Genomic DNA, 22,843 nt, shown 5'->3' on the forward strand with positions numbered 1-22,843 from the left:
TTGGAGGCTGAGGCAATTACGAGTCAGGTCGACTAGCAATCTATCCAATACATGTGCATGCAATCTCAGGATTTATATTCCAATTTCCACCAACAGAATTAGCCTTTGCATACATTCATCCGGACGAGTTCAGTCACTGGATTATGACCACGCCCCATTGATCACCCGCATAACAAGACTCTGGACCTGCTGGCGCGGCGTAACCATAGCCACCGAAAGCACAAGTGCCCCCAATCCCAACACCCATTTCGTAGTCCCGCGCGAGATGTCTCGACCCTCTCGATCAAAAGACGGCTTTGTTGCCGACACGATCTTCTTCAGCTTCTCAATCGAGTAGGGAGGGTATCGCGCGTCCATAAGGGCCTCCATCCAGGTGGGCATGGCATCGACATGCGTGCGTAGGTACGAGAACTCGCGGATTCCGTACGATCCGTGGTAGTAGCCCTGTCCGGAGGCTCCAATGCCGCCGAATGGCGCATCCCGCGCCACGACGTGCAGCGTGCAGTCATTGAAGGTGACGCCGCCGGACTGCGTCTCGTCCAGGATGCGGTTCTTCTCGGCTTGTTTCTCCGTGAAGGCGTAGATTGCGAGGGGGGTTGTCCCCCTCGCGGGTGAAGGTTAGGGCCGAGTCAAGGTCAGCGTCCATAATGGGAAGAATAGGGCCGAACAGTTCTTCGGAAAGAAGGGCATCGCCAGGCTTGACGCCTGTCACAATGGTCGGTGCGAAGAACCGGGTGTCGCGGTCACGGTGGCCGCCGTATACGATTTGACCAGATGTCGCCTCAAGAAGGCGTTCCAGGCGGTCGAAGTTGCGCTCGTTGATTATATGGGTGTAGTATTCCGGTCTCGCCCCCTTGCCCCCCATGAAGACATCGAAGTGCCGTGTCAGACTGTCGACGAGGCTTTGTCGTACCGTCGGGTCGACAATGACATGATTGACGTTCAGACAGATCTAGTGAGTATATTAGAAGCCGTTCACGGAAGACGAAAGGGTTTCCATGTTTCTTCCATCGAGAGATCAAGACACCACCTACCTGGCCGGCATTGCTGAATTTGGTGGCAGCGATGTGCTTGCCAGAAAGCTCTACATTGGCTGCCGCGGTGACGATGGCTGGCGCAAGACCTCCCAGCTCTAGGGTAACGGGGGTCAGATGTTTCGCCGCAGCAGCATGGACGATCTTGCCCACATGGCCGGATCCTGTGTAGAAGATATGGTCGTAGCGCTGATCGAGGACATACGACATCTCCCGCGGGCCAGCAGTGATGCAGCGGATGGCTTCTTGGTCGAGATACTTCGGGATAATCTCCATCAGCAGATCCTGTGTGGCAATAGCCATGTCGGATGGCTTCAGGATGATAGCACATCCGGCCGCAATCGCGGCGATCATAGGCTGGAGCAGCAATAGAATTGGAAAGTTCCAGGCGCCGATAATCAGCGCAACTCCTTTGGGCTCTTTACGCACCCGCGTGCCCCCCAGGAAGTTCACCATATCCCGTCGGGTGGGGATTTCGTCCTTGGTCCACTCATCCAGCTTGTCGAGCGTCCGCAAGATGTCATTTTGCAACATTGCGACGTCTGAGAGACCGGTTTCATAGGCATGACGATGGAGGTCGGCATAGAGCGCAGCGCGAATGCGGTCCATGTTGTCCTCCACCATCCACCAGGTGCGCTTCAGCTGCTGTCGCCTCCACTCCTTGTTCTTGGTCACCCCGGAAGTGAACGCCTTGCGCACACCTTGATAGGCCTATGGCGCTGTGAGCGATGAGTTGTCTTTGCGAGGAGTGCGGTCTACGTACCTGGTCAAATTCCGCCGTCGTGCTGAACCCCATGATGACAGCCAGCAAACATGTTCTGCGGGAAGTTGCCGTCGATGGTTGACGAGAGCAAGGCGGCTATCGAGGCCTTAAGACTCGAGTCTCACAATCATTTCCTTCAGACCAAGTATAGTAGATTCGACGCCGCCAAGCCCATTCATGTCCATATGGGGCAATTGTGGAGAAGGAGGAGTCTTCACTGCCTCGGCTATCTGCACCCCAGGACCCATGCGGACCGAGCTTTGGGCAGTGTGAAAGGCGTCCTCTGTGGCACATGGCGACAGAAGTTTGGTAACCCGGTTCAAATCGGATAATGCAGGACTCGAAATGCGGGGTATGTTCTTTACTATTGATTCGATAATCAAGTTCTTCGCGTATTGTTTATTTGTTTATTAGGAGGGGATTAGGATAGTGCTTCGAGGGTTGGACCCGTCCCTCCCTCAATACTATTGTCCCCGTCTTCCTAGGCAGTGACAGGTCAACAATGTAAATGACCACGATTCGTTGGCTTTTATCTAGCTTGCTTGAGATTTCAGGTCAGAGACTTAGCAACCCGAATTGACTACTCAAGGAGACTCGAAAATTTCCCCGTCAGCGTGGTCTCTTTCCCTTTCTTCGCAAACCAAGGCCATACCTGCGACAGAGGATAGAGAGAGCTTGACGGGCTTGTCTAGAGCTTGCTTTAATCCATAGCCTTCACCATCGTGGCTAGACTGATTTTATTGTGTCGATGTGGCACCTCTAATCCAGTAGACGGAAATGGCGTTTTTCATGTCCTTTCTGAAAATGGTCCCTTCATGATATTACGTAGGCAATAGAGGAGATTTTTAGCTCCCATAGATGTGTCAATGGGTATCCTCTCCGCCAGTTTCGAGAATGCTTTAAATAGGTGTGAGGCCCTGGAGGTGGAGGGATCACTCATCTCGTCCCGTTTTCGCGTCTCTCAAGGCTAATTGCTTTCGCCTTGCATAGATGAAGAAGGGAGGTGGAGGGGTTGGTGAGAGAAACGTCAAGGCTGTAGGGCCCGAACTGTCAACCAGATCTCGAGTTATATAAGTCATCATAGAGATCTTCGGAAATGGCAGGGTGAGGAAGAAAGAGATATTCTCGAGACTGTGAAACGGAAACACAACGGGAGGGAGAGAGTGAATGGATATCAAGCGTATCTGATATGGGCCTTGTCATCCTTTGATCGAGACACGTGAGACCCTCGCAGATTTTGCAGTTGCCTCTGGAAGCGCCCGTGTGTTGCAGAAGGAGAATACATCATTGCACCTCAATGATATAGTTACTATTGGTCTAGCACTACAGTCTACACAGCTATCTATGTTTGGTGAATAGAATACAGTAGCACTTGAGGTGTTTGAAGGTGAATGGATTGTGCACTGTACATCTGTTCCTAGTATTGATTGATAGCCTATCTTCCTAATAATCAACTAGACCTTCAGGTTGGCAAAAAGGATCGTGCAAAATGATGCAAATACAATGCATGATGGCTAAATGGAGTAAAGGAAAAAAAGAGGAGTGCAAAGGTACCTCACAAACCTCTACTTCGAGTAACTGGGTCATGTCTATGGTAGCATCGTCTCACCACCGACAATTAAGACCTGCTCTCAATTCCTCTTTCCTCTATCTGATTCTTCTTATTTGAATATCTAGCCCGACAGATCACCATCCACTGAAAAACTAGACGCTACCCGAGACAACGTGTTCGCTGCTTCCTCGTCTCTTAATAAGATGCCCGGAGCGCGTTCACTGTTGGTAGCTCAGGTTTCTTCTTGTCGGCGTCCTTCACGGTTTACTTGGATTTCAATTCATTCCTCGGCATGATAATTCGATGATCGATTTTGTTTCGAACGAGAAAGGCCGGGGACTTTTTATGTTGTTGGTGCTCTCATTTGGAGTAGTAGTCGTAGCGACTGATTTGGATGATATTTCTCCCGTACACAATCATGAAAATTATGACCTCATCTTCTAGAGGGATCTGAACTGAACAACTAGACACTCCTTCTTATATTCAGCATCTGTTTTACCTTCAGGAAGCTCTCCTTCAGCGTGGTGTATGGGGGTTTAGTGATTGGTTTGTTGATGCCAGCTCCACCTTATCTCCGTTGTCAGATTCTCCTGCGAGCGCCCTGGTTCAGTATATAACTCTGAACTACTTGATTGACTAACTAGGCTCTCTTAATTAGTGACGTCTTTGGTCTACTATCTAGACCAGAGTCCGTGTAACTCGGAGATTTGGCAACGGTACGGCTGCAAGATACAGATCATCGGAGCTAGAGACAGGTGCGTGAGAGACGACCCACTTACGTTAACCAGTTGGTAGTGCGTGACAGCTAATATATATGCATAGCCTAGGAACCTAGTGTGGAATGCGTAGACTTGTAAGTACAACTTCACTTTAGAGAGTGACTTTAGTTAGAACAGCTATATATACCGGAAAATAATCCTGCTACCTATTCGGAATAATAAGCGGAAAAAGAAAACGCAAAATGGGCGAAACAGACACCAAATCAGGATTCCCTACAATTAGTCTTGACAATCTCAGTATCCTATTTTCCTGCCATATTGATCATCGAACCAGCCAAGCATGGCCACCCATACCACTGAGACAAATATGGCCTTGCCGGTTGTTGATATTCTATAAGTTACTAATGATTATTAGGCCCGGCTCCTAGCTCTCACCTAACAACGGCCCGCATTGACATCAGCTCTAAAAAAATATTAGTTCAAAATCTAGAACCACTATTCTTCAAAATCGGATTTACCGGAAATACCACCCATTCCTTTCGCCGGAACCACCGCTCTCGCAGTTATTGATCTGCTCCTGCATATACCCATTACACTGAGGTGAGGTAAGACTGCCTCCAGTAGTGGCCTTGCGCTGAATCCAAAACTCGGCCTTGTTTTCGCCGAAAGGCAAATTGTAGCAGCCGTACTTAGTCTGACCAGCGCGATAGCTTTCACTACCCCCGTCTCCCTCGCACCATCTTCCTGCCTGATCAACGGCGGAATTGAGATTTTCACCCCATTTCTTGCCACCGGAACAGGTTCGCTCCACGAGCTGGGACTCGTCGGTGGGTGCGGCTGAGACGAGACCCATTACCAACAGGGCAGTGAAAAGCTGTGATATTTGCATTTCGACGTTTCTTAAGGGGTTGAGAAATGAGCTTGGGTATTTCCTTGCAAGTTCGAGGATTATTTTTCATTCGTGTGCTAAGCAAATCTTGGGGGATTTGTCGACTATTTATATTCAAGTGAGGAACTGCCTTGTATTCTTAGATAATTGATATATTATATAATTAGCAACTTATATTCTGCCGGCAAATTCTCGAAATTTTCATATGATTACCACCAACTCCTATCAATATATGTTAAAAACCAACTATATATCCCTCTTAGCGCTCTTCTCGTTTCAATTATTCATGACGGTTTATAGGGTGGATCCTGGGACCCCGTATATCTGGCAAATAAATTGTTCGTTTACGGGTACCTAGATGTAGTCACAGAGCTATGAAGCCAACAGGTGCGGGACATGATACTGAATCTGGATAGTGAAATAAGGCCACGCAGTACGCCTGAAGGTACGGTTTAAATTATCATATAGAGATCCAACAAAGGTATTACATGGTAGACCCTTGAAATAGGTTGTACTTCAGTGAAGACTAGTTCTAGAAGTGGGTTCAAGACCCATTTTCCTTATAATTCAGCGTAGACAAATGATATGGTCGATAGACCCGCCGTGGCCCTAGCGACCAACACCTTGTCCTCTCCTTGGATAAATCTGTATCATCCCCTACCTGCACATCAGACTGGGGTAAATGACCTAAAGAGCTGTCCATATATCCACACTTGCCCTGAACTTTGTGATTGTGGAGTACTAATTTTTGCTTTATACAAAGTAATACTCCCTATATGAGAATTCTCTGTAAACCATATACCCATATGTTAAATTAGGATTGATAAAAACAATAGATATTTTCAGTGAATAGAGGACGTCAATAATTATAGATTCTCAGGTCATATATCGAGAATCTTTAAGCGCTAGAGCACGCCTAATTATCTATTTTGTCCAAATAGCCGCCTGTTTTCCAAAGCGAGTTAAAGGCTGACTCTTATAGCTACTGAATATGATGAAAATTACAACAACGTTGGTTTTGGGGGCATTTTCATAGCGACTCAAAATATGAGCTACAATAAATCAGGCAAACACCCAATCATACTATCGACTCGCAGCTATTGGCATCACAAACAGCTTCAGTCGGCATTTCAGAAATACGGAGAACATATTTTCACATAGAAAATTCGCAAAATTGACTCTATATTTATCGTCAATAAACAGGAAGTCCATAAACCTTCCAAGAGTAGATGGTGGAAGGCCTGAATAATGCCTTGCGGCGTCCAAGTTCATGCCATCCTCCCCCCCCCCCACCCCTTTGCCCGTAAGCAGTACATATTTCCCAATCCGGTATTCTTAACTAGCTGTTAAGTATGACTGCTCTCAACATCTTGACCGTGAAAATTCCTCGAGGCTATGTAGAGCCTTTTGCAGCGCCGATGACCCTTTTCTGATAAACAAAGAATAGACTTGGAAGATAATCCGTGGGTGACGTGATATGATTCATAGGAGTCGTGTTATTAGGGCTGCCTTTTCTGGTCTCCTTCCTCACGTTAAGTATAATTTGGCCGGACTTAGAGAAGATTACACTGGAAGTGTCAATGAGCGGCCTGGAGCTTAGCATGACTCTCGCTCGGGAAGGTCGTGCCGAGGTCTATTCAGGGCCCATAGCCCAGAACTATAGTATTGAGAAGGAAACGTATATGGCTCTCAAAACTAGATGAGAATAAACTTAGTAAGAAACATGCGAGCTTAAAGGACCGGAGGTTAAGGTGGAGAAAGACTTGTGAAGTAGCCTCCGTACACTGAAATAACTTCTAGGTCTTTTATACCTATCTACGTATATACCGCTGTCTACATCTATGCGTACGCCAGAGTTTGTGCGAAGCAACATCTCAATCTCATTCCGGAAAGAGCGTAGCACCCGCATCTTCCAAGGCCGGCGAGACCAGTGATTCCGGTGCAGTACGCGAGGACGCGGCAACAAGGTTTGGTGACACGACGGGCAGAAGCTTCCTCGCCGTGACACCCCAGACTTGTGGTCAACATGCCAAAAGACGATGCCCGCCGACTGTATCCCGCCTATCCTGTCTGGGAGGATGTATGCAGGGCGACGTCATGTATCGATGCCGGTGCAACATATGGAATTTCGAGGCTGATCTGTTTTCCAACCCTTTTGAATTCCCTAGCCCGGAGTCTGGACGAAACTTGATCTGCCGTTTCGAGCGATATCAAAGCCGGGAATGGAGATGACGGCCAGGCTCGGTGTGGCGTCGATGTTTTCAATAATGAGTTATATGCGTTCTATATGTGTTATATGTGTCACGAGGCTGGACGGGCTCTGCAATTCGTTAGCTGGGGGGCCCTATTCGCGGACTCAGCGAGTCATGTTGTTCTTCAGAGACCGAGTGCGGGGTACACTCGGCGCCTCAGTGAATTATTTTACCCCTGTTGAATCAGTCCGAGACAGAGAGCCAACAGAGGCCGAACCTTCGATTTTGGAATCGTGTCAGTGATGACCCTGGTCCGGTACGAGGATCGGCAGCGCATCAGCCTGTCATCTTCGTCGACCAGGATCCATCACGAAGATCAGGAGACCAAGCCCAAAGCCTGACGGTAGGGGAATGTGTCCTACGAGCGTCTTCCAGTATTATTTTGTTTTAGTTTTAGGGGGAAAAGAAGAAATCAATGGTTTAGGGGTCAAGAACAAGAAGAACAAGAAAAGTCGCGGTTGCACTAGACGAGTGTCATAGACGGAGACATCATCATATCCAGTCTTCCGCGAGCACGCGAATGGTCTCCATCTTTCTTCTACTTTTTTCTACTCTTCTCCTCTTCTACATCAATCAGGGCGGCAGGTGGGCCAATGCGAGGGCCCCCCCTCGCATTGAATTTAAATGACTTTGTGGTCTTCTGAGCGAGTGACCAAAGGAGGTTTAGCGGCCGCGGACGAGCCTTGCTTCTTTGGGGGTTTGGGAAGTTGGAGCGGTCACAGTCGCTTTGGGGTGATGGAGCGCGGGAATGGCGAAAGATGGCATCATTTCGCTCAGGAATCGGATTTCTCAAGACGGCAGCTAGGCTTCGAATCTCTCTTTCTTTCTTTCTCTCTCTCTCTCTCTCTCTCTCTCTCTCTCTCTCTCTCCTCAACTAAGAACAGCACCGCATGTGGTCCACGCCGGTATACACCCAGCTGGGGCGCCCACTGGCCGCAGCACCGAGGACGGAGGACCAAGTACAGACTACGGACTCCGGCATGGAACTATAGCACGATAGCCGATGATCAGGGTCCATATCACTGCGAGGCCGGGTTTCAGCCCTGGAAAGTACGACAGGAGATCCAGCGAGTTCCGAGACGACGGGGCCCACTTCAGGAACCTGACACGCTCTTTTTCAGGGTCCGTAAGATTATCTCCCCCGGCCACTAGGAGAGCCCCCTGGTCCCACTCCTGGAAGCCCGTGGCCTCTGCAGGAACGTCTGCGCCGCCCCCTATTTTTGAATTGCGGGTCCCTGCTTCTCCTCTGGGGGGTTTCGATATGCTCTCTGCTCGAGGACGACGAGGCATTGAGGACTATGACAGCATCGCCAAGCCCCTGGGACTCCATCGAGGCTTGAACGACCAACGTAGCGCAGAGAATTAAATTACAGCCAAAAGATATGGAACACACCACACACACACGTCTCTCCAATACTCTATAGGCTATATCACTTCGCACCCTGCCCCCTTCCCGCCTCTTGGAATATCATTCGTGGAGAGGGCTAATGTGTGCTCACGAAAGACTCGTCACGCGGGCTCGGCGCTTGCCCGGTGGCCAAGGGACACTGACATTTTCTAGATGATGACGGTAGTTCACTGAGGGAAAAAAAAAGGGGGAATTCGATCTTTTTTTGTCTTTTTTTTTGTTTTTTTCTCCTTTCTTCTTTTATGGTGGCTGCCTACAGCAAGCCCATCGGCGTCGTACATCGGTATAGGCGATACCGAGAGAAGAGTACAATGGATACGCCGTCCGGTCGAGGTTAAGGTTAAATTGAATTGATTGGCTTCGCTTAGCACGGGCATTTTGGCACCGGTGGGACGTTCAATGGAAGTGAAACATGGTCGCCCGCGGGTGATGGACAACAGGTGAAACAACCCGGCCTGGCATTACAGCTGGTAGACGGTGTGATGCCTCGATCTCTTCTTCCTCGATCACCTCCAGATCAAGGTGAACTCCGGAATCCCTGCACAGAGCAGGGACCTTCATTGCCAGTGACTCGTACGTAGTCATCTCTACTGCGCAGCTGCGTATCTGGCTATAGGCTGCACCCTCTCCCCGTCTCATCGCGGATTTCGGTAGGACGCTATAATAGTGGCCGATCATATATCGTCATATATTAATACGACGGTATAGTATTAGATGATTAATATACATAGAACACGCAGCACGATCGTGACGCAGCTGTCTCATCGACAAGACGATTTTTTGGAGCAACCAGCCACAAGCCCACGAACATCTTCCTGTTCCCCTCCCCCTTTGGATCTTCACAAACCAAGGAGGCCAGGGCGTGAGTGCATGGTTCCATCTATGTCGATCGCGGCCCACTGTCGAGGAGGACCACGGCTGAATGTTGGTTTCCTTGCCACCAAGCCGTTGGAAAATGGGCACCGATAAGCTTTTTTCACTTTCTTTTGTTTGTTCTTTTTTTGGTCTTTTTTTTTTTTCAGGGTCTGGGTGTGCGAAGCATCTCGCGCAGTTGGGAGAGTGTTGGATGGTGCGCGGAGAAGGACCGCGCCTGAGATGGTGGCAACGAAGTCCGATGAGTGGTCCTGGTGGTGACAGGGTCAACGGGGAAAGCCCAGGTCAACGGGAGCGAGGGACACGCGTCCGTGGGGGCCCCGATGGCGACCCTCGCCCCTCCGGTGGCTGCTGAGTGGCCGGGGCGGCTCGATGCCAGGGCGATCGACCTCCAGATCATTTCCCTCTCTTTCCCTCTGGCTGGACTGGCTGGGTCAGTTCACGCCCCCGTACAGAGCCTGTAAGTGGCCTGTAAAGGCGCGGGCCCGCGTATCTCATTTCATGAGCCCGGTAATGCTCCCCAGAGAGGGAATCCGGCCACATCGAAAGGTACCAACACTAAACACCCGCCGTACAGACCGGGTGTTCTGCGTATTACGTTCGGGATACACCTCCCATCTCCACTTGTCGCCAATCTATGAGATCTGAGATGCCCGACATCTGCAAAGAGGGATCGCATCTTCCGATGCTGTCCAATACGCCAAACCCTGAGGCGATCGGAGATTGCTCTCCTGTGCCCCTGCCAGGTGTCTAGATCCATATAGAATAAAACTAACTAGTGCACTGGAACCACCCGCTAGAAGTGACGTGATTTATACACGATCATTTGTGATACCCTACGATCCATGGCTATGGCCCCCCTCGGGCATCATCATGATTGTGAGGAGAGGTATAGATTGGATGCTTTCGGTCTCTCACAATGACTGGTGTGCTTGAACAGTAAACGGACCATGAATGTGTGTAGAGTATTGAACCTCGGGACGGTAGTGTAGATGGGCCCTCCTACCACGGGGATGGATGCACCCATCTCCCGTCTTGGGAGACCCTGGACGACCCGTGAAGCCCAAACTCCCCGGTGCGCCGACGGGTGGGGATATGGTGTCGACTCGGTGCTCCATCTCTCTAGGAAAGCGCGAGCAACAGGACTGTCTGGTCGCATTTGGATCTACTGGCTGCAAACGATCATCATAGTACCACCGATGCAGCAGCCCAGGTCGCCAACCTTCAAATCAGAGGGCCTATTTTTAGCAGCGGATGGGATTCAGAATTCAGTACGGAGGAGAAGAGGACAGGAAGACGAAATGGGTTTGCGCTGATCATCGCTCGTCTGATACGTATTCGATGGGAGGCGATGGGGAAGAATCGGGGGTGATTCCTCGCCTAGTGGCATTCCGTTCTCCGTCATAGATCAACAGGGCCAGCACAACACACACAAAATCAGAGCAAATGAGCAGGGCCCAAAAAGACCAAAAAGGTCTTTCAGCGGACAGCAGATCCTCCAATAGAGTCAGATCAACAGATACACAGAAAGTCGCATGCAGCAGCATCCGCACCATCGAGGGCGGGAAATCCTGGAAATCCTGGAACCCATCTCTCGTAGCCGATGCCTCGACACCGCAAACAGGCACGACCGCCCAAACCCTCCAAAACGGCGGAAAAAAAACCTTACACTGTACCGTGACGGGTGTAATACCAGGACCACCCTGGTATGCCCACCAGCGTCAAGAAGCCCCATAACCTTCTCGACGTCGCCTCTCCCTTTCCTTCTTCCCTTCCACACTTTCACACCCTCTCACGACTCTTGACTCTTCAGCATCGGACTGCTTCTCGCCCTGGACGCCCGGTCCAGCCGCGTTGATCTCTTTCGTCTGCTCCCCTCCTCCTCCCTTCTCTCCGGGCCAACACACCCCAGCCGCCTACGACACATCCATCTCGTCATCACCCCATCACCCCTTTGGACCGTGTCGCGGGTCCCGACGCTGCCAGCCTCTCGTTGATTTCGGCTTCACTGCCTGTCATTCTTTAACTCCATCTCGTCCCTGTTTACATTCATTTTCTGGCGGGCTCGCTTCTCGGTGACCAGCTACAACTGTACCCTAATTTCTCCCGACACGAAACGATTTCTCCCCTCCCCCGATTCGACTTCCACATTCATTCCCCGGCCCCTCGAGAAGCAAGCACTCCCTAAGTCAAGGGACCAATCTCCTCGTTTGCTCCCCTTGACGCCGACGTCCCCGTTTTCAACCTCACGTACATGTTCGAAAAATCCACTCCGCCTAATACCGTCAGAATGCCTCTCTTCCGGCTGAAGACGGTGTTCCCGTTGATCGCCCTGGTGTCGATTGGCATTTTTTTCTGGTGCATGGAGCGCTATGATCGCACCGCCTTCCTCCGCTTCAAGCATCCCGCCGACCGCGTCAATCTCGGCGAACACGCGCAAATCATCGATACACCGGATCAGGCGTCGGGCTTGGCGTCTAGCAACACCTGCGAGGTCGACCCCAAGCTGGCCGCCCCGCTGCCCATGTCCGAATGGCTGCCACGCAAGAACTACACCCGTGCCTACATCCGCCCGCGGATCGTCGCCCCCGACACCGAGTTCCACACTCTGGAGGAGGTTGAGAAGCCCGTGCTTCCACCTATGGTCGCCATGGAGCGTGGCATGGTAGTGTCGCCCGAAAACCAGGAGGAAAACTTCGTCTGTCCCGAGATCATCGACGTCGATGTGGCGGCCGATGATGATGTGGAAGAGACCTCGAAACTTCTGTTCGGCTTGGCCACCACCGTGGACCGTCTCGACCGCCTCCTCCCGTCCTTGCTCTACACTTATGGTAACACCAAGGCGGGCCTGATCGTTCTGGTTCCGGAGTCGGATGATGATTTGGAGAAGCAGGAGACTTACTTCCGTAACCGCGGCTTGGATCTGACTCTCAAGGCCTCCCCGCTCGACTTCACGGCTCGTTACTTTGGGATGGTTGAGGCGTTCTCGGAACACATTCGCAAGCACCGTCCCCACACCACCTGGGTTGGCTTCAGCGACGACGATACCTTTTTCCTCTCTCTCCCCACCATCGCCAAGGAGCTGAAGCTCTTTGACGAGAAGAAGAAGCACTATATTGGGTCCCTATCGGAGGCCAGCTGGCAGGTGGATACTTTCGGCCACATTGCTTTCGGCGGTGCCGGTGTCTTCGTCTCCAAACCCTTGCTAGACGTTCTCATGAAGTACTACGACGAATGCCAGTCTTGGGGTGAGCAGCCCGGCGACCAGAAGCTTGGGCAGTGTATTCAGCGCTTTGGCGACACTCCCCTGACCCTCTGGCCCTCTCTCTACCAGATGGATATGACGGATCCTGTGGACGGTGTATATGAGTCGGGCCGCAAGATCGAGTCGATGCACCACTGGAACAGCTGGTACACCAAGGATGTGGTGAAGATGACAACCGTGGCTGCCGCCGCCGGCCGGAAGTCGGTGCTGCGCCGCTGGGTCTTTGACCAAGAGGAGACTGTGAACAATGCGACCGGCGAGTCTGTCCGCACCTTCTGGGTCATGACCAACGGATACTCTCTCGTCAAATATACCTACGATGAAACTGTGGCAGATGACGCTATCAATTTTGACGCGGTCGAAAAGACCTGGCCCGAGGATCCTCGTGGCTTCGAGGAGCGCCTAGGACCGCTTCGTCCCGCCGAAGATGACGGTGTCACCAAGGACCGTTGGTTGCTACACGATGCCTATGTGGTTGGTGACAACGTGCACCAGTTTTATGTGCGCGAGGAAGATGAGGGTCACAGTGTGATTGAGATCGTCTGGCTCGGTCCCAAGGGCGGCGGTGGTGGTGGTATCAGTGATCACTTCATCAAGGGCACCTACCAGCAATGATCGACTCCTTCCCTCTTGATTTGGCGTCCAAAACCAAGCGACTTCCAAGAAACCCTACAAGTGATTACAAGGCTGGTCCTTGGGGGTTGGTCTGCTTGAGACTTTTCTTCGATTGCCACACGCCCTCTTCACTTCGCTGCACATGATTCTATTCACTTTTTCTCTTTAACCACTACTCTAAATATTTTTTTTTTCTCTTTTCACTCATCCCCTGCCTTTTCCGATTGCTCACCTGACTGACACAAACTCCTACCGTCATCCCACCCATCCTTGAGCTTTTTCTCTATTCCGGATGAGACTCGTGATCGTGACCTGAACTTCGCGTCCTCCAGTTTCTGTTCTTTTATCCGGCGTTAGCATTGGTGGAGTCCATTCTGGTGCACGAACTCGGAGGTTTATGTGCTCCGATTATATTCCCGGTCCTGTTTGTTTATCACGGCCACCCACTTCCTCTACTTGGCTGCTAGTGATGCCGGGGGTCGAGTCTTTTATCCTCTTCCCCCCATTTCTTCTCGTCCATGCTTTGCTCCTTCGTCCTTCCCTTTCTATTCTTCTTCCTTCCTTACTCTTTTATTTTCCTTATTTTTTTTCCTCCCACGTCTTGTGGATTCTCCGTTTACGCCTCAGGGAGAGAGAGGCCCTTTTTTGGATCCAATCCCCCCTGCATTGTTTTGTAAAAATAGACTTGAGCCGGAGGCCGTGTTTGGGTCTTCCGTTGGTGATTAGCGTTGAACTGTTGTTCATTATGTGAAGAATATGATGAATGTCGACACTCGTGTCCGATTTCAACCTCTTTGATAAATGTCCTGTATGATGCGTAGATGTAGTCGACCGGAGTGTCCATTCTCCTTCAGGCTGTCGTGTATGACCATGTCATTGGACTCTTCTCCAACTGTCTCGGACCGGGCCGAATCATCAAAGGGGGAGGGGGGGGGGGAACGTGGATTATGGATTGTTTTGGTTTAGACTCATGCTTGGTTCTGCCGGTAGTTGGACGGAATGGATGCTGCCTGTTCGGCATTTCCCACGCGTGGTCTTTGCTTCTCTCGGTTTCCTGAGAAGCTCAACGCCTCGACAGATGCAGGGCAGAATTGTACGGGAGAGTCGCCCCCATTCAGAAGAGTCTTCAGTCTTCACCTTCATCGCGACTCGATCTACTTTAAATGCTCTACGTGCTACTCTTTTTTTTTCTTTTCCTTTGGGGGCTCCAGACTCTTCCAATTCAGCATTCTGGTTCACCTGAGAGGGACCAGGGATTCCCATTCATCATCGTCTGGCGTATAGGAGGAACGTCTAGGGGGTTTAACGGAGTCTTGTTCCGGGATATGGACGGATTTTCGTACTCGCTGTCTCCTGCCTGTCTTTCCCCCCCTCTGTTGCAGGGAGCGACTATCACAGTACGACCCATGATTGGCATCCCATGCCCTTGCACATGCCATGAGCTGAACGTGATTGAGCCTTGAATTGCGTATGGGGATGAATGTGAGCGTTCAGGCGGGAGGGGGCAGTCCAGCGTTGCCGAAAGCAGGCCTTAAAATGTTGACTGCAGACGCGGGAATCCGACCGGGGCCGAGACAAGGTCCATTCCACCCGGGCCAAGTCCCCCGGGATTCTATACACCGCAGATTCATTGTGCGACCGGGCGCCTTGGCTCCCATCATTCTCCCCTCCCGATACGATGGACTCTGCCGGTTTCTTCTCTCTCCTCTCTCTAGGATGTCCACAATTTGTGAAGAGATAGGAATACGAGAGGCGGGAGGGGGAGGAGCGGTGTCCAGCTCTCTCGACTTCCCCCTTTCACACTGTGTGGGCAAATTCCTCCGTACCGAGTACCGAGTACACAAATTCAGGGTCAAGGAGAGGAGGAAAGGGGGGGGGAGTTTTGTTCGTGCCTGAAACGACGTGTGCGCACGAATGTCTGGATTCAATGAAATAGGCTCCGATCAGTCTGGGGCCCAATCGCGTCTGGTAGCCGGAGTACTTCCCTACGGAGTACTCTGTGCGGATTCCAACATTATGTATCTGGATACACTACGTATATACCCGCATCACCTCACCCACAACCTCCCTGGATAGGAGGGATCATTGGAACTCATCACGGGGCTCTTCCTCCCGTCGAGAAGTTGCGGGACGGGATAGAGAGTACCAGGCTCCCCAGCGTTCTCTCGTCTCTGATGGATCGAGGATTGGACGCAAGACATGATCGGGTCTCCTTTCACGGCTGGCGCCCCGAGGTATGGTAACGGACGGACCACAGGGGGGTTATGATTATCACGATCAAACCACCATGATTGGTGATGGGAGATTATTGGAACTCACGGGTTGGTGCCCCCAGCCACCACGATCGACAAGCTTTGCCTGCTGGGGGCCAAACCCGCGAGCGGACCAGGGATGTGGAATGCAGGGCGAACCTCGCTGGGGGGGGGGGGGGGGGGGGCTCCGATCCTAAGTATAGAAACATCTGGTCGCCACCATTTGGAGCAATCGGTCGAATGGGAGGGGGAGGACGTGGTATCCTACCTGGCTCCCGGTGGAGGAAGCCGAGAGATAGAGAGAGAGGTAGGGATGTAGAAAATCCAGGCGATCAGAGCGGCCGCAGAACCTGATGACCGGGAGGAAACGTGCTGGAAGGATTAAGCATAAAGCCCAGCATAGAGGAGAAGGGGACGCCCTGGTCCGCCCTAGAAGGCCTGCGGACCTAGTACAAGTCGGAGTAGCCTTGTCCCTTAGTTCTGAGTCAAGGGAGTCCAGACCACGGGCAAGATTGGGTTTACGCTTTACGCTTACCTGAAAACGGAGGCAAGCGGAGGGTGGGGAGGAGAGGGGGGAGGGGCGTGCAGGGAGTTGGAGGGAACGCCCGTCGGCGTCGGGGGGTCTTCGAGGCAAAGACGGTCGAGTCCCGTCGAGTCCAGTTGAGGACCCGTTTTGCTGCGCGCCGAACGGGGGACTCGGTGGCCCCTCGAGAGCGGAGCCGCCAATGAACGGGGTTGCTTACGAGGAGGGAGGGGGCGCTGACGGTAACGAAACACCACCTCCCACGGCGATATCGCCCCTGCTTCCCCCGTCTATGGCCACCGGGCCCTGCGCTGACTGCGCGGGCGGACAGAGGGGTACTTGGGGCTAGTAGGGGAATTGTATGCAGCCAGAAGTCCCTGCCGGCGGCGGACAAGCCTCGGGGGTGGGCTCCACTTGGCGCGGCGACGGTAATACGAATACCCTTGGACCCCACACGTGACTGACCGCCTGCCGCATCGCACCGCGCACTTTGCCTTCTTCGACTTCCCCCTTCCTTTCTTTCTCCGTCTTTAACCCTGCGAAAGCCCAAAACGCGTTACTCGATTGGGTATTCTTGATCCCTTCCCCTTTGGGCCATTTCACTCCTCACAGTCTCGTTGACAACACCACTCTTCTCTCTCAACCCCTCTTCCTTTCTCGACTCCCCTTTCACTATGGCCGACATGGCTGCCGTCGGCGACGAGAAACTGTCCCCAACTCACGATGAGCTGCAACAGCCCGGCAACGGAGCGGATGCTCGTGGCACCAAGCGCAACCGCATGAGCGCTGAGGACGACGACGATGATGATGACAAGCCCGGCCGTGAGCGTCGCAAGATCGAGATCAAGTTTATCCAGGACAAATCGCGTCGCCACATTACCTTCTCGAAGCGGAAGGCCGGTATTATGAAGAAGGTACTTGCCCCCCCCCCTTCCAGTCGCGACCGCGACACCCGTCCTCCCCATTTCCCTCCCCTCGCCGCCATCCCAATCCCGGCTTTGTTCGACATATCCCCGAGATGAAAACGCTTTTTCTCTCGTCGCCTGCCACGGCAACTCCCTACGCGTTCCATCCTCGGATGACTCGATCGCGAGTTCACGATACATGCATGCTGACGTCGTGGCGTTCCTTTGTCTAGGCTTACGAGCTGTCCGTTCTCACTGGCACTCAGGTGCTCTTGCTGGTCGTGTCCGAGACCGGCCTTGTCTATACCTTCACCACCCCCAAGCTCCAGCCACTGGTCACCAAGGCCGAGGGCAAGAACCTCATCCAGGTAAGCTACCTACCACCTGCCACCCCTCTTCGCCACAGCAGTGGGCATCGGCTCACCCGTTCCTCTTTCTCCCCTCCCCTAGGCCTGTTTGAATGCTCCCGACCCAACCACCAGCGAGAATGGCGTGGATGCCCCCGATGTCCCGCCCGAGGCGCCCGAGGACGTGGGCCACAACAATGTCAACGCGCCGCAATCCAACATGCCCCGTCCCGGTATGCATCCCGGCTACATGACCAACGAGCAGCAGCAGCAGATGGCCTACTACCAAAATCTCCAGCAGCAACAGCAGGCAGGTGGCCAGTACCCGGGCATGCCCGTCGGCAATCGGATGCCCCCGCAGCACCAGCCTACGGCGTAAATAATCTGGCTGATGCGCGCCGCTGCGGTTGGGGGTCCCGGATACTGCGTCTTCCCTTCTGTTTTCTTCCCTGCGCGCTCAACTCTCTCGCGTTCATTTGATACCCGTCCATCTGTGCTGAATCCATCCCTTCCCTCCCCTTTCCCTCCTGTCCTCGCTGGCCGGAGGTGGTGCCGTTCCCTCTTTCACCCTTTTACCTCATGTGAAGTGTACATTGTCAAACACCCTGAAGATCTCTTTCCAGGTGTCTTGTCTTGGATACTGCAATTCGGTCCATTATGGTCTTGCTTTTTTAAACTCTGGCTTTTGCTGCTTGGACCATGAATCCGAACTCCTCTCGGGGAAAAAACAGAAAACATATGAAAATCCTTACGGAGAAAAAGAGAGAGAGAAAAGAGCGCAAGCACGCAAATCTGGACTTCTCATGCGATTCTGCCCCCGTTTCTTGTTTTTTTTTTTCTGCCTCCCCCCCCTTTGGCCCCTCTGCCTCAACCAGCTGGAGGGTGGTGGTGTTCGTGGTGCAATTGATTTGTTGGCGAAGTGGTCCCTTCTTTTACTTGTTTATCTCATATGACCATTATTGATTTGATTATTTCTATCTCTCGAAGTGTCTAATTCCAACAACTTTGTGTGCTTTACTTGACCCCTTGGTGCTGTTCATGCCGTACCCCTATGTGCTGCGGTGTGCTGAAGAGTGCTTCTATATGAATTTCCTATTCCAATCCGTTTTCTGGTCTTTGAAACTACTTGCTTGGGATCGGAGTTCCTCGAAAGTATCTATCTGGGCCTTTTTTTTCTTTATGTGTATTTGGTATCTCCAGGATGGTGACATTCGGACCGATCGTTCCCTCCCTGTTTTGGGTTTGTTGATGCAAGTCTGTAGTTATCAATAAGATGATTTTACTGGTCTGGCTTCATTGAGAAGTTGATCTTTAGGGAACTAATGCTACTGTTTTTCAGGAATTGCCGATTTCAGTATCGAATGTTCATTGAAATGCTGTTGCATCCTCTGGGGAGTTCCATGGTCACTCTAGTGGTCTATATCAAAATCTAAATAAATATACATGGCGGTCGGTGATGTCGGAAATAAAAAGTATATATATCCTCGATACTTCCCAACTCGCAGCAAGTAAATATGTACACCATGATATATACAGTACTATCCCGATTTCTTCACCGTCGATTACATCCAATCTGGGTAAGCATATATGAATGACGCTAGTTCAGTAGTTTCCAAACTCTTAGAACTATGCAAATGGTCTGAGACTGATGATCACTTATCATTTCGTGATAGTACGTAGTATGTATATCTTTCATGATGTTTGAGCGTAGGTAGACTAGTGACTCGACATTAAAGTTGTATATTTCCCATGGCATCCGAGCTTCATCCAATCCACCCCGGGACTACATCAAAAGAAACACGAAAAGGTAGTGGTATCGTAGCATTTGAACAGGAGCATGCTGGAAACAGAACGAAACAGACAGGAAAGTGTGAGGCGGAGAGAAAATTTGACTCTTGAGACCGAGTCAGAGAGGGAGAAAACCGCGTGCCTTTCCTCTTCTCCAGGGCGAGGCAATGGTATTTACTGTACACAATGGAGGATAGATTGGGGATGGGACACAGAGTTCTTTGGGTATATTGTAAATCAAAGTCGGAAATGTCTAGGAAAGGAAACATGGCTTGGTATGTAAACGTATCGGGTTGGGGACGACGGGGCGAAGAAAAGAAGAGCTTTCAAAGCGATGACGATGGTGTCAGTCCTGACTCAGAGGGCGGATCGTGAGGGCCTCGAGCCCGGGGAATAGCAGTTCCGGAACGCGGTAGTAATGGAGAAGACGACCTTTCCGATGAGTTGGTGTGACGGCCATCCTGAGCACCCGCCTGCGGGCCCGTCCACCGGGACAAATATTGGCGTCCACGTCGCCAAGCCCCTAACAGAGTTCTTCTCGAACCGGCGACAAGATCAAGCCTCGAGTGCTGCAGAGGACTCGATGGCTCATCGGGTCCTTGGTGGTCGCTTTCGTCTTCTTGGATGGCACCGTACCCATTAAATCCATGAGTGCTGCGCCACCACCGTTGGGAACCTACAGGCCCTGCCATGGGCGCCGAAGAACGACGCCAAAGGTTACCTTGTATTGGAGGAGAGGATCGTCGGGAGCCTCTTATGCGGTCGTAGGAAATTGGACCGATGGTCGAGTGGCGCCCAAGCTCGCGTGTAGAGCCATTCAGCGCCGCGCTGCTGCTTGAGCTGCGCGGTCGTTCCAGGGAGGACCGGAGTCTAGAGCTACTAAAATCGTATTCAGAGTCGTCAAGCTCGGCCCAGATAGAGGCGGCGTTCAAATCCGCAACTTCGTGATGGTGGAGGGGTGGGATGAAGGGGAGACTGGGGGCTCGCGCCCGGTGGTATGAAGGAAGATGGTGAGGCCGAGCAGCGGCGTGAAGGAGCGGTTCTCGCTCCCCAAGCTGAGATTCTTCATCATTCAGACCATCCAGCAGTCTGGGCGATGTGGGCGGATGTTCCTCAACAACAGCCATTCCTGGTCCCAGCCCAGTCTGAGTCGGACCGACCACAGTCACAGCGGCATGGCTGTCAACGTCCTCAAGACGCCATGACAGACACAGAACGCCGCCCAGTAAAATGATCGTTCCAAAGGCAATGAGGCCAGCGTGAAACCCCGCCAGTTCAGAGACCTGTCTGAAGTAGATCAAACCATCCATAATAGCGATGATGTTGTAGATGCAAAAGACAAATGGATACAGGACGCTGGTACTGCAGAGTTTCAATCCGCGATGCAAATAGAATAGTTGCGTCAGTGCCAAGAAGATCATGCCCAGCAGGATCACCCAAGATTGCCAGCGATTGAACTGGTTCACACGATCCACCACGGTCCGCACCAGCAGCTCCACCGCTGATTTGGCCAGCAGAAGCGAGTGGGCTGATAAGATTCCACTGATTGATCCATAGCACATGCCCCGGAAGAGCTTGACTCGGCCCTGGAGTCGTTGTAGATGGGGCGCAAAATGGCCTGATGCGGTGGGCTTCACCCGTGAACCTGGCATGCAATATTTCAACAGCTTCGAACCAACCAATATCGCAAATACCACGATCAGTGTTCCTCCCATCCAGATGAGAAATGGACGTCGCTGAAGGAGTTCTAAAAGTTGATTTAAGCTATGCGCGGGCTCTCCGATGGCACCGAAAGTCGCAATTAATATGGCGCCAATGCAAACGAGGACCGTACCGGCGAAGGAGTAACGCGTGAAGGGTTCGCCGAGGATGAGGGTCGCAAAGATTGTATTAAACACTAGTCCGGACTGTTCCCCTCGTATTTCATATCAGTCCCACGTGAAGCCTGCGGCATCGGGAAAAGCAAGAACAACTAACCGCCTGTAACGTGGAGAGCACGGGTAAGGGCAGCGTGGTGATTTGGATGGTGCTTCCGACAATGTTAGATATCACAAACATCCCCATGCCCAGCTGCCATCTTCGGCGTTTATACGGGGGCCGACGTCCATCGTAAAGAGGCTTTTCGTCTTCTAGTAGATGAGACTTCCGCTGCAGGGTCAGTCCGATAGCCTGCAGACTTGTGGACACGAGCCCAACTATTACACCGACCTAGTGAAATCGATCAGTCATGGCGGTCAAGGCCTCCAGTAGTAGGTCTCACTCACCGCAACACTGCCCTGTGGTGATAAGTCCCCTAGGTTGCCCATCGTGGTGTATCGTACAATGTCGACCGGAGACGCGGGGGCACCGTAGGAGAGCGCATGAGCTAGTTGACTACCGGGACAAAAGGGCCATGGTGCACATTCGAGCTTAAGTAGGGTGTTATGAAAAAGTCACAAGGGAAAGGGTCTCAGGGCAAAAGAAACAGGGACAAGGGGATGAGGGAAGGTCTTGCGGAGTGCTGGATGCGGATGCCAAGGCGCGCGGCGGCTCCGAGCTTAGTTGGACACAACACCCTTTCCTCCCCACGTCATTCAATCCAACCTCCCAAACACTCCCCTCCCCCAACAGCCATCATGTCGCAAAGCCATGCTCTTTCAGATGACCAGGTAGGCTACGTTCGCCTTTGGAAATGATTTGGGGGCTGTCTCTCTTCATCCCCTACCTCAGAACCCCGGCTGACAAGGCCTGATGGAATATCTTAGGTCGCGGGCGAGCTCCGCAAGATGACCGCGTTCATCCGGCAGGAGGCCCTTGAGAAAGCTCGCGAGATTCAGTTGAAGGCCGACGAGGAGTTTGCGATCGAAAAGTCTAAGCTCGTGCGCCAGGAGACCGCCGCCATCGATGTGCTCTACGAGAAGAAATTCAAGCAGGCCGCCATGTCCCAGCAGATCACTCGTTCCACCCTGGCCAACCGGACCCGTCTCCGTGTGCTTGGCGGTCGCCAGGAGCTTCTAGACGAGCTCTTCCAGAAGGCTCGTGACAAGGTCTCCACCGTTGCTGCCAACGACAAGAAGAAATACCAAGCCACCTTGCAGGGGCTGATCCTCGAAGGGCTGTACTATCTGAACGAGGACAAGGTCGAGATCCGCGCACGGAAGAAGGACGCCGATGTGGTCAACCAGGCTATCAAGGAGGCCGAGAAGGAGTTCAAGGATAACGTGGGCAAGGAGGTGAATGTGAGCTTGGACGAGTCGGAGCCGCTACCGGACGGATCGTAAGTATTGACCCGCTTTCGGTTTTCGATCTTTGGGCCATGAATATATGATTCTGGAACTAACTGTTGTTGTCGCATTGCAGTGCTGGTGGCGTGTTCATTGTGGGCGGCCAGGGCAAGATCGAGATCAACAATACCTTCGAGGAACGTCTGCGCTTGTTGGAGATTGACGCTCTTCCCGCTGTCCGCGAGACACTGTTCGGGAAAAACGTGAACCGGCGATTCTATGACTAGATACCTGTTTCTTTCTTATCTGGCTGATGGCTCTTCTCCTTGGATTCCGCCGTTGGCTGTTTCGTGTTTTATAGTTCGGGCTCCTTGCACCTGTAACCTCGTCTTGTCAATCCATAGAGAGAGGGGTATCTTTTCTTGCACATCTCCTAATTTTGACCTGCAAGACGG

General features: G+C 52.1%; 7 protein-coding genes across 7 annotated transcripts; 4 read left to right on the plus strand and 3 right to left on the minus strand.

Moving 5' to 3' along the window:
• Positions 1-141: 141 nt before the first annotated feature.
• Positions 142-1,830, minus strand: N7462_001116 (Aldehyde dehydrogenase NAD(P)-dependent; the record flags this gene model as incomplete). The annotated part of the gene is made up of 4 exons (XM_057072842.1): positions 142-604; positions 669-952; positions 1,035-1,745; positions 1,798-1,830. 4 exons carry the CDS (start codon positions 1,828-1,830, stop codon positions 142-144), a joined length of 1,491 nt encoding a protein of 496 aa, XP_056939372.1.
• A 17-nt stretch (positions 1,831-1,847) lies between these two features.
• N7462_001117 (uncharacterized protein) lies at positions 1,848-2,129 on the plus strand (the record flags this gene model as incomplete). Its single annotated transcript, XM_057072843.1, has 1 exon — positions 1,848-2,129. The coding sequence occupies one exon, from the start codon at positions 1,848-1,850 to the stop codon at positions 2,127-2,129; it is 282 nt and encodes a 93-aa protein (XP_056939373.1).
• A 2,374-nt stretch (positions 2,130-4,503) lies between these two features.
• On the minus strand, positions 4,504-4,957 carry N7462_001118 (uncharacterized protein; the record flags this gene model as incomplete). The annotated part of the gene is made up of 2 exons (XM_057072844.1): positions 4,504-4,531; positions 4,587-4,957. The coding sequence occupies 2 exons, from the start codon at positions 4,955-4,957 to the stop codon at positions 4,504-4,506; spliced, it is 399 nt and encodes a 132-aa protein (XP_056939374.1).
• A 6,823-nt stretch (positions 4,958-11,780) lies between these two features.
• Positions 11,781-13,370, plus strand: gfsA (glycosyltransferase family 31 protein; the record flags this gene model as incomplete). The annotated part of the gene is made up of 1 exon (XM_057072845.1): positions 11,781-13,370. The coding sequence occupies one exon, from the start codon at positions 11,781-11,783 to the stop codon at positions 13,368-13,370; it is 1,590 nt and encodes a 529-aa protein (XP_056939375.1).
• A 3,449-nt stretch (positions 13,371-16,819) lies between these two features.
• Positions 16,820-17,776, plus strand: N7462_001120 (Transcription factor of morphogenesis MCM1; the record flags this gene model as incomplete). Its single annotated transcript, XM_057072846.1, has 3 exons — positions 16,820-17,059; positions 17,284-17,418; positions 17,501-17,776. 3 exons carry the CDS (start codon positions 16,820-16,822, stop codon positions 17,774-17,776), a joined length of 651 nt encoding a protein of 216 aa, XP_056939376.1.
• Positions 17,777-19,511: 1,735 nt separating this feature from the next.
• N7462_001121 (uncharacterized protein) lies at positions 19,512-21,491 on the minus strand (the record flags this gene model as incomplete). The annotated part of the gene is made up of 3 exons (XM_057072847.1): positions 19,512-21,092; positions 21,163-21,393; positions 21,450-21,491. The coding sequence occupies 3 exons, from the start codon at positions 21,489-21,491 to the stop codon at positions 19,512-19,514; spliced, it is 1,854 nt and encodes a 617-aa protein (XP_056939377.1).
• A 309-nt stretch (positions 21,492-21,800) lies between these two features.
• Positions 21,801-22,675, plus strand: N7462_001122 (H(+)-transporting V1 sector ATPase subunit E; the record flags this gene model as incomplete). Its single annotated transcript, XM_057072848.1, has 3 exons — positions 21,801-21,833; positions 21,930-22,441; positions 22,525-22,675. The coding sequence occupies 3 exons, from the start codon at positions 21,801-21,803 to the stop codon at positions 22,673-22,675; spliced, it is 696 nt and encodes a 231-aa protein (XP_056939378.1).
• Between the last annotated feature and the right edge of the window lie 168 nt (positions 22,676-22,843).

Source organism: Penicillium macrosclerotiorum (assembly GCF_028827735.1).
Source record: "Penicillium macrosclerotiorum strain IBT 26536 chromosome Unknown utg000001l_segment0_segment0, whole genome shotgun sequence".
In the NCBI taxonomy this organism is placed as follows: domain Eukaryota; kingdom Fungi; phylum Ascomycota; class Eurotiomycetes; order Eurotiales; family Aspergillaceae; genus Penicillium; species Penicillium macrosclerotiorum.